The sequence below is a fragment of the Larimichthys crocea genome, chromosome XXI (genome assembly GCF_000972845.2).
Source record: "Larimichthys crocea isolate SSNF chromosome XXI, L_crocea_2.0, whole genome shotgun sequence".
NCBI lineage: Eukaryota > Metazoa > Chordata > Actinopteri > Sciaenidae > Larimichthys > Larimichthys crocea.
In genome coordinates, this window is record NC_040031.1 from 9,776,503 (window position 1) to 9,788,777 (window position 12,275).

At 39.4% G+C, this 12,275-nt stretch overlaps 1 protein-coding gene across 1 annotated transcript; it reads right to left on the reverse strand.

Annotated features, from left to right (window-relative positions):
- Window positions 1-869: 869 nt before the first annotated feature.
- LOC104940178 (myosin heavy chain, fast skeletal muscle) lies at window positions 870-12,037 on the reverse strand. The gene is made up of 39 exons (XM_027273184.1): window positions 11,831-12,037; window positions 11,612-11,755; window positions 11,350-11,506; window positions 11,251-11,278; window positions 11,068-11,170; window positions 10,876-10,968; window positions 10,722-10,785; window positions 10,544-10,642; window positions 10,345-10,448; window positions 10,097-10,235; window positions 9,826-9,944; window positions 8,905-9,054; window positions 8,625-8,795; window positions 8,218-8,518; window positions 8,011-8,081; window positions 7,811-7,898; window positions 7,105-7,222; window positions 6,897-7,020; window positions 6,421-6,557; window positions 6,073-6,328; window positions 5,742-5,984; window positions 5,482-5,658; window positions 5,253-5,398; window positions 5,071-5,161; window positions 4,569-4,958; window positions 4,331-4,457; window positions 4,125-4,243; window positions 3,850-4,046; window positions 3,407-3,590; window positions 3,134-3,299; window positions 2,893-3,017; window positions 2,487-2,795; window positions 2,176-2,379; window positions 1,948-2,073; window positions 1,689-1,859; window positions 1,473-1,577; window positions 1,278-1,373; window positions 1,059-1,190; window positions 870-905 (listed from the first exon to the last, which is right to left on the reverse strand). The coding sequence occupies exons 1-39, from the start codon at window positions 12,035-12,037 to the stop codon at window positions 885-887; spliced, it is 5,802 nt and encodes a 1,933-aa protein (XP_027128985.1). The 3' UTR covers window positions 870-884.
- Window positions 12,038-12,275: the final 238 nt, after the last annotated feature.

The following is a 12,275-nucleotide window of genomic DNA, read 5'->3' on the forward strand; positions in this document are numbered from 1 at the left end:
TTAAATTAATATTACATTCAAGAGGCTAGCTATATTTCAAAATGCTGCATTAAATGGGCCATGTCTTGTAAAGAGGTCACACTGCATGACTTTGATATAAAGAAATTGAAACCAGTTATAATATGACAAAATATTTATTCATCACTTAAATGCAGGACAAGAACAGGTAACATACAATGCGGCAAAACTGAAATACAGCTTAAGAAAAAAGAATAAAACATTCAATTTTTTAGTAAAATATAGACTTAAAAATTAAATCTAAAGGTAAATTTTTTTTGCTTACCGTTACCACCTTCAATGTATTGTAGAATTGTTTGATCAGAAAGCTACTGTCATTAAGGTAATAATAATAATAATAATAATAATAATAATAATAATAATAATAATAATTCAAAACAGTAAAATGATTTATCCTTCTCGGTTAGTCCTCTTTCTAGACTACTCCTTTTTTATCTGGGAGAAGAACAGTGTCAGTATGTTGCCACTATGTTTTCTTGATAATGAACTTTCTCAAATGTTGTCTCACTGCCGGTGATTACAGATTGGGGGCACACTTAATAGTTTTCACACCACATACCTGAAATATTATGGATGATATACATTTTACATGCATTTTTGGTTATTGGTGAATTAGAAACAGCTTTTATGTGAACCTAAAAATACACTAAGCAGCATAATTTATGCTGCAGCCACACATTCTAATAAAGATTGTAGAATTAAGTTTAGCTGTCTCACATATGATCCAAATATCACAATTCCTTTCTCTTGGAAGACACAATGACTTCAAAATAATACAGACAGGAATTGATGATAAAATAGTATTTTATTGTAGTTTATTTCACATCATATTATATGAGTGGAATCAAACCATTTGCCTGAGTGCTTTACTCAGCTGTGTCTTTTCCCTGTAAAAAAATAAAACAATCAGTACATACAGCAAATGTGTACATTTATACACATCATACTCTGCATATATATTAAGATTTTGTCTGTCGTGAATTTTACAAAGCTAAAAGCAATTATGGTTATGGTATGTACTTCCTGCTGGAATGTGTTACCTTGCCAGAGTCGCGGCTCTTTGCTCTTAGTTTGTTGACCTGGGACTCTGCAATGTCAGCACGCTCCTCAGCCTCCTCCAACTCATGCTGGATCTTCCTACACTTGGACAGGTGGACATTGGCCTGCTCCTCCTGACATATAACAGACAGAAAGATGTTTTGTCCTAACTATGACATATCAAGTTCACATAGTTCAAAATACATATTTTTTGCCCTTACCGCTTCCTCAGCCTGCCTCTTGTAGGCCTTCACCTTGACCTGCAACTTGTCAACCAAATCCTGCAACCTGGTAACGTTTTTCTTGTCTTCCTCAGTCTGCAATAAAAAATATTGTTTTGGATTTTTCAGAATTTGTGATTGTAAGTATAATACATATATTTGTACTGTACATGTAAAAGCGTAATGTAGTTGTACCTGATAGTTGAGCTCCTTTACTCTCCTCTCATATTTGCGGACACCCTTAACAGCATCTGCTCCACGTCTCTGCTCAGCCTCAACTTCTGCCTCTAGCTCACGCACCTTCAGAAAAATAAAATAAAATATGGAAGATTTAGAATCCATGTATTTTCCATTTTCAGTTTTCTTTGTTTTATTTGTTTGATTGTGTAAATCAGAACAAAATTGTCTTACTCTCGACTCAAGTTTCTGGAGCTGCTTCTTGCCACCCTTCATGGCCAGATTCTCGGCCTCATCCAGGCGGTGCTGCAGGTCCTTAACAGCAGCCTCCAGGTTCTTCTTCATCCGCTCCAGGTGAGAACTAGTATCCTGCTCCTTCTTCAGCTCCTCAGCCATCATAGCAGCCTAAAGGAAACATCAAATGATAATTAGAAATCTTGTTGTATGTTATATTGTGTATGTTAAAATAAAAACAAAGGATGTTTAAACCTACATCAGTGATGGCTTTTTTGGCCTTCTCCTCTGCATTCCTTGCTTCCTGAACACTGTCATCAACTTCACCCTGAACCTGGACAAGGTCAGCCTCAAGCTTCTTCTTGGTGTTCAAAAGGTTTGTGTTCTAAAAAGGTAAAAAAAAATTGTCCTTTAAGTCATCACTGACTTTTATTTCATTTAAAATAAAGATTTTTTAATGACTGAAAAAATCATAGTGTTTCTTCACCTGAGAGTGCAGAAGTCCAACACGCTCACTGGCATCCACCAGCTCCTGTTCAGCAACTTTGCGGCTTCTCTCTGTCTGTTCAAGAGCAGCTCTCAGTTCCTCAATTTCAGCCATCATGAGACTGTTCCTGCGCTCCACCATAGCTGCTTGTTCTTTCATATCATCCTGGGCTCTGACAGCATCATCAAGGTGCAGTTGAGCATCCTGGTGAAAAAATATCAGCAAAATATTCACATGAATGACAAAATGTAAGTTGTATACCTATACATTGACCCAAGTCTGTTGTGTGACAACATCCTATCTTCCAATACCTTGAGCTGTGCCTGCACATTCCTCAGCTGCTTCTGGGACTCAGCAGCCTGGCGATTGGCATGGCTCAACTGAATCTCCATCTCATTCAGGTCTCCCTCCATCTTCTTCTTGATTCTCAGGGCATCGTTCCTGCTTCTGACTTCAGAATCCAGAGTGCTTTGCATGGAGTCAATCACCCTCTGGCTGTTCCTTTTGATCTGCTCCGTCTCCTCATCCTTCTCTGCCAGCTTCCTGTCCACTTCACCCTTAATCTGGTTGAGCTCCAGCTGGATACGCAAGATCTTAGACTCTTCATGTTCCAGAGTTCCCTAATAATATCAAAACAAAAATATTAATATCAAATTTCACATTTGTATAAAATATTTTCCTGTGGGTTTTCAGAAGGTCTTTGCAGAAAAGTTGTACCTCAGCCTCTTCAAGAGCTGTCTGGATCTCAGACTTCTCTGTCTCCACCTGCTTTTTGGCCTTCTCCAGATCATGGATGCTCTTGCCAGTCTCACCAATCTGTTCCGTCAGGTCTGAGATCTCCTCTGCAGAGAAAGTTGTGTTTTTTAGATTGGTCAGCCTGAAAATGCTGAATATAAACATTTTATTCTAATACCTGTGTTGAATACAATTTATATTACAGAAAGTGGCCATAACTCACGTTGGAGGTTTTTGTTTTCACGCTTCATGGTCTCCAGCTGATCCAGAGCTTCCTCATAGGAGTTCTTCATCTTGAACAGCTCAGTGCCAAGAGAACGAGCCTCCTTCTGAGCTCCCTCAAGCTCTGCCTGACCCTCCTCGTACTTCTGTTTCCACTCTGCCAAGACCTAAATTACACAATAATAGAGATTACTTAGTTATTATTCCATCCAATAAAAATCATTTTAGTTTTCTTCAATTTGATCTCATGTTCACACAAAGTAAATGTTGCTACCTTGTCAAAGTTCCTCTGCTTTTTGTCCAGGTTGGCAGCCAGAGCATTGGCTCTCTCCACATCAATCATGAGGTCCTCCACCTCACTCTGGAGCCTCTGTTTGGTTTTCTCAAGAGAAGCACACTTGGAATTCACTGCCTCAATCTGCTCCTCAGCCTCCTGAAGGCGCTGGGCCAGTTTTTTCCTGTTTGAAAAAGGTGTGATTTGACCTTTTTTTTTGTTTCTAGATGTTTTTGCATATATGAAATAGAAATAATTACAAATGTTTACAAAATCAAACAAACATCTAAATTCCAAAATGTATGCCTCAAAATAAACAAATTTCAATTGTAATGCTGGCATACATTTGTTAAAGTGAAATTATTCATACTTGCATTACTGCGGTCAGTTGAGCTATGTTATAATGATACACTTGGTCATTTTATTGTTTAAAATGCACTCACTTGGCTTCCTCAAGCTCCTCAGTACGCTGGATAGCATCAGTTTCATACTTAGATCTCCACTGAGCCACCTCACTGTTAGCCTTGGACATTCCACGCTGTAGTTCAGCCTTAGCCTCCTGCTCCTCCTCAAACTGCTCCCTCAACAGGTCACAGTCGTGGCGGGCTGATTGCACTCCATGGGCAAGAGCATTCTTGGCCTGGTGTAAGAAACAATATTCAGTGTGCACATCGTCTAATTAAATAAGTCTATTAGCACATAATTACAGTTTCCTTACCTTAACCTCCTCTTCAATTTGTCTTTTCAACTCCTCAATCTGCTGTGTGAAGGCCTGTTTGCCTCTGGTCAGCTGGGAGACAAGAGCTTCTTTCTCTTCTACTTGACGGGTGAACTCACCTTGTGTGAAAGATGTCATGATATGTTACTTTGTGTCACAGTTCTCAATAATGCACAACAGATAATTCACTGATAACTTTTTGATACCATTTTCTGTCAGGAGACGTGCTCTTTGTGCACTCATGTCATTGATTTGACGGACATTTTCATCATTTTTGGTCTTCAGTTCACTTAGCTGGTCCTCAAGAGTACGGCACATCTTTTCAAGATTTCCCTAATGGGGAAAAGACAGATCAAATCAGTCATCAGATTACATTTATAATCGCAATTGCCCTATTTATGGTAATAATTTGGGTATTAAAAGACTATTTGATGTGTTGTGTACCTTTGCTTTAGCAACAGCCTCCATGTTGCTGGAGAGGTCATCAATCTCCATCTTGTATTCACTCTTTTCCTTCTCAAGCTTCTGCTTGACACGCTGGAGGTTGTCGATCTGCTCTCCCAGCTCAGCTACACTGTCAGCCTGCTTCTTACGAAGAGCAGCAGCAGTGGCTTCATGCTGCAGAGTGGACTCCTCAAGGTCACGACGGAGCTTCTGGAACTCAGCTTCACGCTTCTTGTTCATCTCAATCTGAGCAGCTGTGGCTCCACCAGCCTCCTCCAGCCTCTCACTGATCTCTTCAAGTTCCCTGGAGAGGTCAGCTCTCTGCTTTTCAACCTTGGCACGAGCAGCACGCTCCGCCTCAATCTCCTCTTCCAGTTCTTCAATACGGGCCTGTTTTATTATCAGTAAAATGGAAATATGTGTTTTCTATTAGCAAAATTCAACTCATAATACACAATATGGCAAAGTATACATTATTGTGTTATGTAACATGATATGTAACCTGGAGCTCCTTGATCTTCTTCTGAAGCTGGGCACCCAATGACTGCTCATCCTCAATCTTGCTCAGGAGCTGACTGATTTCAAAGTCCTTCCTGTGAGAATAACAGAAAAGGTACATACTAAGAGTTCTTTCAGTTACCCATAATTTTGAAAAGAATGGTTGTTGGATAAATTCAATTTTACTTTTTCAGTTTCTCGTCAGACTGCTGCTTGTCATTCTCAAGATCCATGATGGATTCCTGGGCCAGTTTAAGGTCACCCTCCAGCTTCCTCTTGGCTCTCTCAAGGTCCATACGTAGCTTTTTCTCTTGCTCCAGAGAACCCTCAAGCTGAACAATGAAACAAGTCTTTTAACATCACATGCCATCAGATGAATCATGCTTTGCCAACCCAAGTGGCTTTGTAAACTTACATCATCCACTTGCTGCTCAAGCTTAGTCTTGGCTTTGGTCAGAGTGTTGACTTTGTCTTCCTCAGCCTGCAGGTCATCAAGAGTCTGCTGGTGAGCCTCCTGAAGGGCTTTCTTTTCTTTGGTCAGCTTAGCAATGCTCTCATCTTGAGAAGCCATCTCCTCAGTCAAGTTCTTCACCTAGGTTCATAAGAAAGACGTTGTTATCACATAGTAATACTTAAGTGTTCTTTAAATTACTAAATATATTGACATTTGCAAACCTTGTTCTCAGTGGCATGTTTCTCCTTCTCCACTTTGGCCAAAGTAAGCTCCAGATCATCAATATCCTTCTTCAGCTCAGAGCATTCATCCTCCAGCTTTCTCTTCTTGGCAGTGAGCTCAGCATTGATTTCCTCTTCATCCTCCAGTCTCTCGGTTGTCTCTTTGAGTTTGGCCTCCATCTGAATCTTACTCTTGATAAGTCCCTCACATCTTTCCTCAGCATCTGACAGATTCTCAGATTCCTAGTTCATTATATGAAAATAGACCTTAGCAAAAAAACAAACAAACAAATAAAACAAACAAAAAGAAAACACTGAAAAATGTACTTACAGATGCTACTTGCAGCTGCAGATCATTTTTCTCCTGCACAATGGACACCATCTTCTCCTCCAGTTCCTTCTTCTTGGCTAGGGCAGCAGCCAAGTCTGTTTTCATCTTCTCATAGTTGTCCTTCATGTTAGCCAGCTCCTTCTCAGTTTCAGCACTCTTCAGCAGAGGCTTGATTTTGTAGTACACCTTCATCCATGGCCAGTTTTTCACATTTGTGAATGATCGGACATTGTACTGGATGGTATAGATGGCTTCCCTATAGAGAAAAACTTGATGTTATGGGCAATGCTGTCTTTTAGGATTTTTCATACTCATACTATGCCTCAGAATTTGCTATTTTCAACATACCTCCTTTCCATCATCTTCACAAACTCCTTTCTCATGACATAACCACGACAAAGAGCCTGAGTCATCGTGACCAGAGATGCCAGTTTTTCATCTCTCATCTCCTCAAGGGTACCCAGCAGACCAGCCTTGAAGAACACCTGAACAAATAAACAACAAATACAAGTAAATGGAGGATGATGAGAGTGAGTCCTTCCAAGCCTTAAAACAAACAAACAAACAATCAAAAACACTTCACCTACCCCTCGTCGTTCAAGGGTTAGGGCTACCTGATAAGTATTTGGCTTCTTTACTAACATGTGATCATTTGTTAGTCCTTCCTACGGTCACCAAATTTATGTTAAGTACTTATTGTGATGTCCTGCTTTCATATTAACAGATACAATATACACATTTCCAATCAATATGTTACATAAAAAGGAACTGAAAACCACACTGGACCCAACGAGATATCATAGCTGATAAATCAAGTCGCTTACTTTGGTGTGTCCGAATCTGTACTGGTCATGATCAACATCAATTGACCCAAGCAGCTTCTCTGAAGCCTTCTTGTTGTCAATGAACTGGCCATCAGGGATGACACTGGCATTCAGCACCTTATATCTTTGATGAGATAATTAATGGTCAGTGTGTGCATTTTCTTTTAATATTCTCTCATCAAAATTATGTTAGAAATTCTCTTAATACCTCTGCTTGAAGTCACCATAGAGGATTCTGCTGGGGAAACCTTTTCTGCAGATTCTGATACCCTCCAGCACACCGTTACACCTGAGTTGGTGGATGACCAGGAAATTCTCCATCAGACCTGTAAAAAGACATTTCTGGTTTACTTTTTTGTGTAAATAGTAGGGATGGGAATCGAGAACCAGTTCTCAACAAGAACCGGTTCCGTGTGTTTCAATTCCATGGAACGTCGTGTTTTGACACGCTTCGGACTGGAGATGAATCTCAACCTAGCAGCAGCGGCAGTACCCAGGCTATGACCACCTATGCTGTTACTACGGAAGGTAACTCTGGTAAGTAACACACTGCCTACCATGTTAGCGCAATGTGCTTCTTGCCACAGTTACACATTGTTACTATTATCTAGACTATGGGCCTCTTTTGACCTCACTGTTGGTTGTGTAGTGTCGTGATACTTCTAACTAAACAAAGTTGATGCTGATCAAACTGTTTGTTCTCGTTTTTATCCCAAATGAGAATCGATAAGAGAATCGATAAAGAATCCAATCATTAAGCAGAATCGATAATGGAATCGAAATCGTAAAAATCTTATCAATTCCCATCTCTAATAAATAGTTAGCCTCTTTGTTAAAGCTGCACACAAATAAAGAAATCATACCAACCAATCCAACCCTAAAAAAACTGTACTGAAATTATGTTCTCGGTGTACCTGGAGTCTTTGATTCATTGGGAATCAGGCAACGCACAAAGTGAGGATGTGTGCTTCTCAAGTTGGTCATCAGCTTGCCCAAGTTCTCCTGTAAATCCAAAATGGTAACGTGGTTGGTTTTGAAAAGTCACAATTGTTGGTTTCAGTATTAAGTTAATGAAATATGATTTCATTAACAAGTTTGCAATGTTAAACCTTACCCTGAACTGTGAAGACACTGTCTGCATAGAACCACCCTTCTTCTTGCCTCCCTTCTTGCCACCACCAGTCTCTGTGGTAAAGTAGAGATGTTTTGTCAGAGGAAAACTCAATATTTACATAAATTCATGCTCCAGTTATTTTTTTAAAGTTATACACAAAATATAACCTTAAATATATGTTTGACTTTAATACAATGACTATCATACCCTCAACAACAGGAGGATACAGATGAACCAGCAGCTTAACTGAGGATTTCTGGTACAGCTGCACAACAGAGTCATTCAGTGGATCCTTGTTCTTGTCCAGCCAGCCACAGATATTGTAATCCACAGTGCCAGCGTAGTGCACCAGGGAGAAGTGGGCCTCAGCCTTGCCTTTGGCGGGCTTTGGCTTCTCAAATGCTTTGTTTTTGCCAAGATGCTGATCATACAGCTTGTTCTTGAAGGATGTGTCTGTGGCCTTGGGGAACATGCACTCCTCTTCAAGGATGGAGAAGATGCCCATGGGCTTGAAAAAAGTTGGAAGTATTTTATTAAGTGATGAATAAACGATATACAACTGTTTTAAAGTCAAATTAAAACATTTAGAAAAAATGACAACAATAAATGATCACCTTTTCAATCAGCTCAATGCAGGCAGCCAAGTCCATGCCAAAGTCAATGAACTCCCAGACAATACCCTCCTTCTTGTACTCCTCTTGCTCCAGGACAAACATGGTGTGGTTGAAGAACTGTTGCAGTTTCTCATTGGTGAAGTTAATGCACAGCTGTTCCAGTGTGTTGAACTGGTAGGGCACAAATATTTATCAAAATGTCTTGCACACAATAAGAATGACATTGTATTTAAAAAAAAAAAAAAACACCAGCAGCTAAGTTGTTGGAAATGAAGCTTACATCAAAGATTTCAAAGCCAGCAATGTCCAGGACACCAATGAAGTATTGCCTTGCTTGCTTAGTGTCCAACATCTCATTGATACGGACGACCATCCACAAGAACATCTTTTCATAGATGGACTTGGCCAGAGCAGTCACTGAGTTATTCACCTGGATAAAACAAAAGTCAATGAACCATTTTGTAAAATGCTACATTACTGTTCTGAACGTCTTTTAATGGCACAAATAAAACAAAGGAATACAAATTTAAAATGTATTACACATTTTTATTGAAGTCTTTTGTCGAAATTAGAGCTAATGTTCACAGTGTCTGATGTTACAATCTAAGCAGGACCATTGTATTATAAATATGCAAGTAGTACATGTAAATAAAAATAGAAATTTCAGGCCGTGTTATTTCAGTTACCTGAGGTACAGTCTGTCCCTTGGTGACATACTCATTTCCGACCTTCACTCTGGGATAGCACAGAGCCTTCAGCATGTCAGAAGATTTCAAAGCCAGCAATATCCAGGACACCGATGAAGTATTGCCTTGCTTGTTTAGTGTCCAACATCTCGTTGATGCGGACGACCATCCATAAGAACATCCTTTCATAGATGGACTTGGCCAGGGCAGTCACTGAGTTATTCACCTTATTAAAACAAGAATGAGATTTGATTGAAGTAAAATGCTACATTATTGGCATTCTGAATTTCTTCTAATAGTGTAAATTAAACAATAGAAAGTAAACAGAATTTTATTTTTTACATATTTTTATTGAAGTCATTTGTAAATGTACAAGGAATTTCTCAAAAGTAGATCTAATTTTCACACTGTGACTGATGTGAAAATCTAAGTGGGACCACGGTTAATCAGTATCCTTTTCCTCATGTTAATATTCATGTACTTCATGTAAGTAAATTCAAATCAACATTTGATACCTGAGGTACAGTCTGTCCCTTGGTGACAAACTCATTTCCGACCTTCACTCTGGGATAGCACAGAGCCTTCAGCATGTCAGCGGAGTTCAGACCCAGCAGATAAGCTACCTTGTCAGCCTCTGAAAATAGTTCAGTGATTTACAATTAATACAGCATGTGACCATAAACCTCCATCAAGATTTAACTGAGGTTTCTCTGATAAATAACCAATAATAATAATAATAATAATAAAGAACCAAAGTTCTGTGTTTCTCTGACGTTTAATACTCACCCTCTGTGCCATCAGGCTCAGCCTGCTCCTCACGCTGCTTCTGCTTGAACTTCATGTTACCATGGTGGAGCACAGCACCAGTCATCTTGTAGATGCTCATCTTCTCCTCACCACTGAAGCCCAGAATATCAATTGCGTTCTGTTTTCCAAAGAGGTATCCACAAAAAGCATCATCACTTTAAATGTAGTTAGCTCACTTAAGCTGTTGTATTTAATGAACAACATATATTGAAATGAAGATCACTCACATCAGTGGCTTCCAGTTCAACTTTGTCATCAATGCTGGCTACAGTGATCTGACCCATGCTACACATGGGGAAGTCGTAGGGGTTGGATGTGATAAGTGACATTTCTGGAGATCAAAAATGGATGATAAGCTCATTAAGCTGTTGTATATGAAACCTGTAAAAAAAACCATGACATTGTACAACAACTCAATATGCTTACCAATCAGCTCAGGTTTGTGGTTGGTCATCATCTGGTAGAAGATATGGTAGCCTCTTTCATCAGGAAGCTGGAATGTCACTCTGGACTTCTCCAGCAGATCTACAAAGAGTTCATAACTGACAGCTTGGCCGATTCTTAATGCCAAACATTTTTATGTACTATGACAATTGTTACTCACATGTCTCAATGTCAGCACTAGCCAGTTTGCCAGTTGTGCCGAAATGGATTCTGATGAATTTACCCTGTTTTGAACAAATTAAATTTTAATGTTCCTCCTCATGGGCAATGTATAACAAGATCGCTTTTACATGTAGAAATCCCTCCATACTTACAAAACGAGAAGAGTTGTCATTTCTCACAGTTTTGGCGTTACCATAGGCCTCCAGCAGGGGATTGGCTGCAATAATCTGATCCTCCAGAGACCCCTATAATTCAGGTTTAAAATTCATATCAGCAAATGACAAGTATAAAAAGAATTCCATAGTTAAAGAACACTGAAGTTTGAACATCATACAGTATTAAACTCCCACCTTTGAGGTGTCCCTCTTCCCTCCGCCAACTGAGATTGTTGCAAAGTACTGGATGACACGCTTGGTGTTCACAGTCTTTCCAGCACCAGATTCTCCACTAGGTAGGAACAGAGACTTATAAGAATTTGATCAAGATATGTGATTATGTTCAACAAAATAAACAAATGTGAAACTTACGTGATCAAGACAGACTGGTTCTCCCTATCTGTTAAATAGAAAACAAAAGATTTATAACCTCATAACTTGAAAAATTCTACATTGTTAGTGATGACATACCAGTAAGCATGAACTGATAGGCGTTGTCAGAGACAGAGAAGATGTGGGGTGGAGCCTCCATACGCTTCTTGCCTCTGTAGGCATTTACAACTTCAGCATCGTACACTGGGAGCCACTTGTAGGGGTTCACAGTGGCACAGAACAATCCAGAGTAGGTCTGAAAGGGATCATAGAAATTCAACAGTTAACTCTTTGTTTTCCTGCATTTAGCCATTTTAAATATTTGTAATTTTTAATTCAGCAGATTACTCAGCAGTCTTACGTAGATCATCCATGCTGCATAACGCTCTTTAAGGTTATACAACACAGAGGCTTCATTGAGATGGGTCATCATGGCCATGTCCTCAATTTTATCAAACTTGGGAGGGTTCATTGGAGAGACGTCATCTTCTTTAACTGTTCTCTCCTGGAACAGGACATTTGTCTCAGTGAGAACTGATTATATTGAATTTCCATTTGAGTTTGATTTAATGATACCAACCTCCTGAGTGTCCAGGACTTTGACAGTGACTTTGGCACCATCTTTCTTGATGATTGTTCCCTTTATGTACAGCTCCTTAGCATCGGTCACATAGCAGGCAGCCTTGGCATCAAAAGGTTTGCTTTGAGCCTCAATTCTCTCCTTCTCTGGCTTACGTAGGTAAATGGCAGCTTTGCCATAAACGGCCATCTCCGCGTCTGTACTCATGGTTTTGGCTTGTTTGTCTGTTGTAAAATCACAAAGGATCTGTCATTTAAGAACACAAACTTGAATTTGAAATTTAGCTAAGCACTGAAATTTTACTGACATTGAAGCCTTGTCTTTGTATTGTTACTGGAAACTTTTGTTACTGGTCTTTTTTAGACTCAGCCTTTACTGAGAATAAATACTCAAAATGCAGTTTGGTCAAAATCTTTGAATAAATAATTGCAGAATTTCAAATACT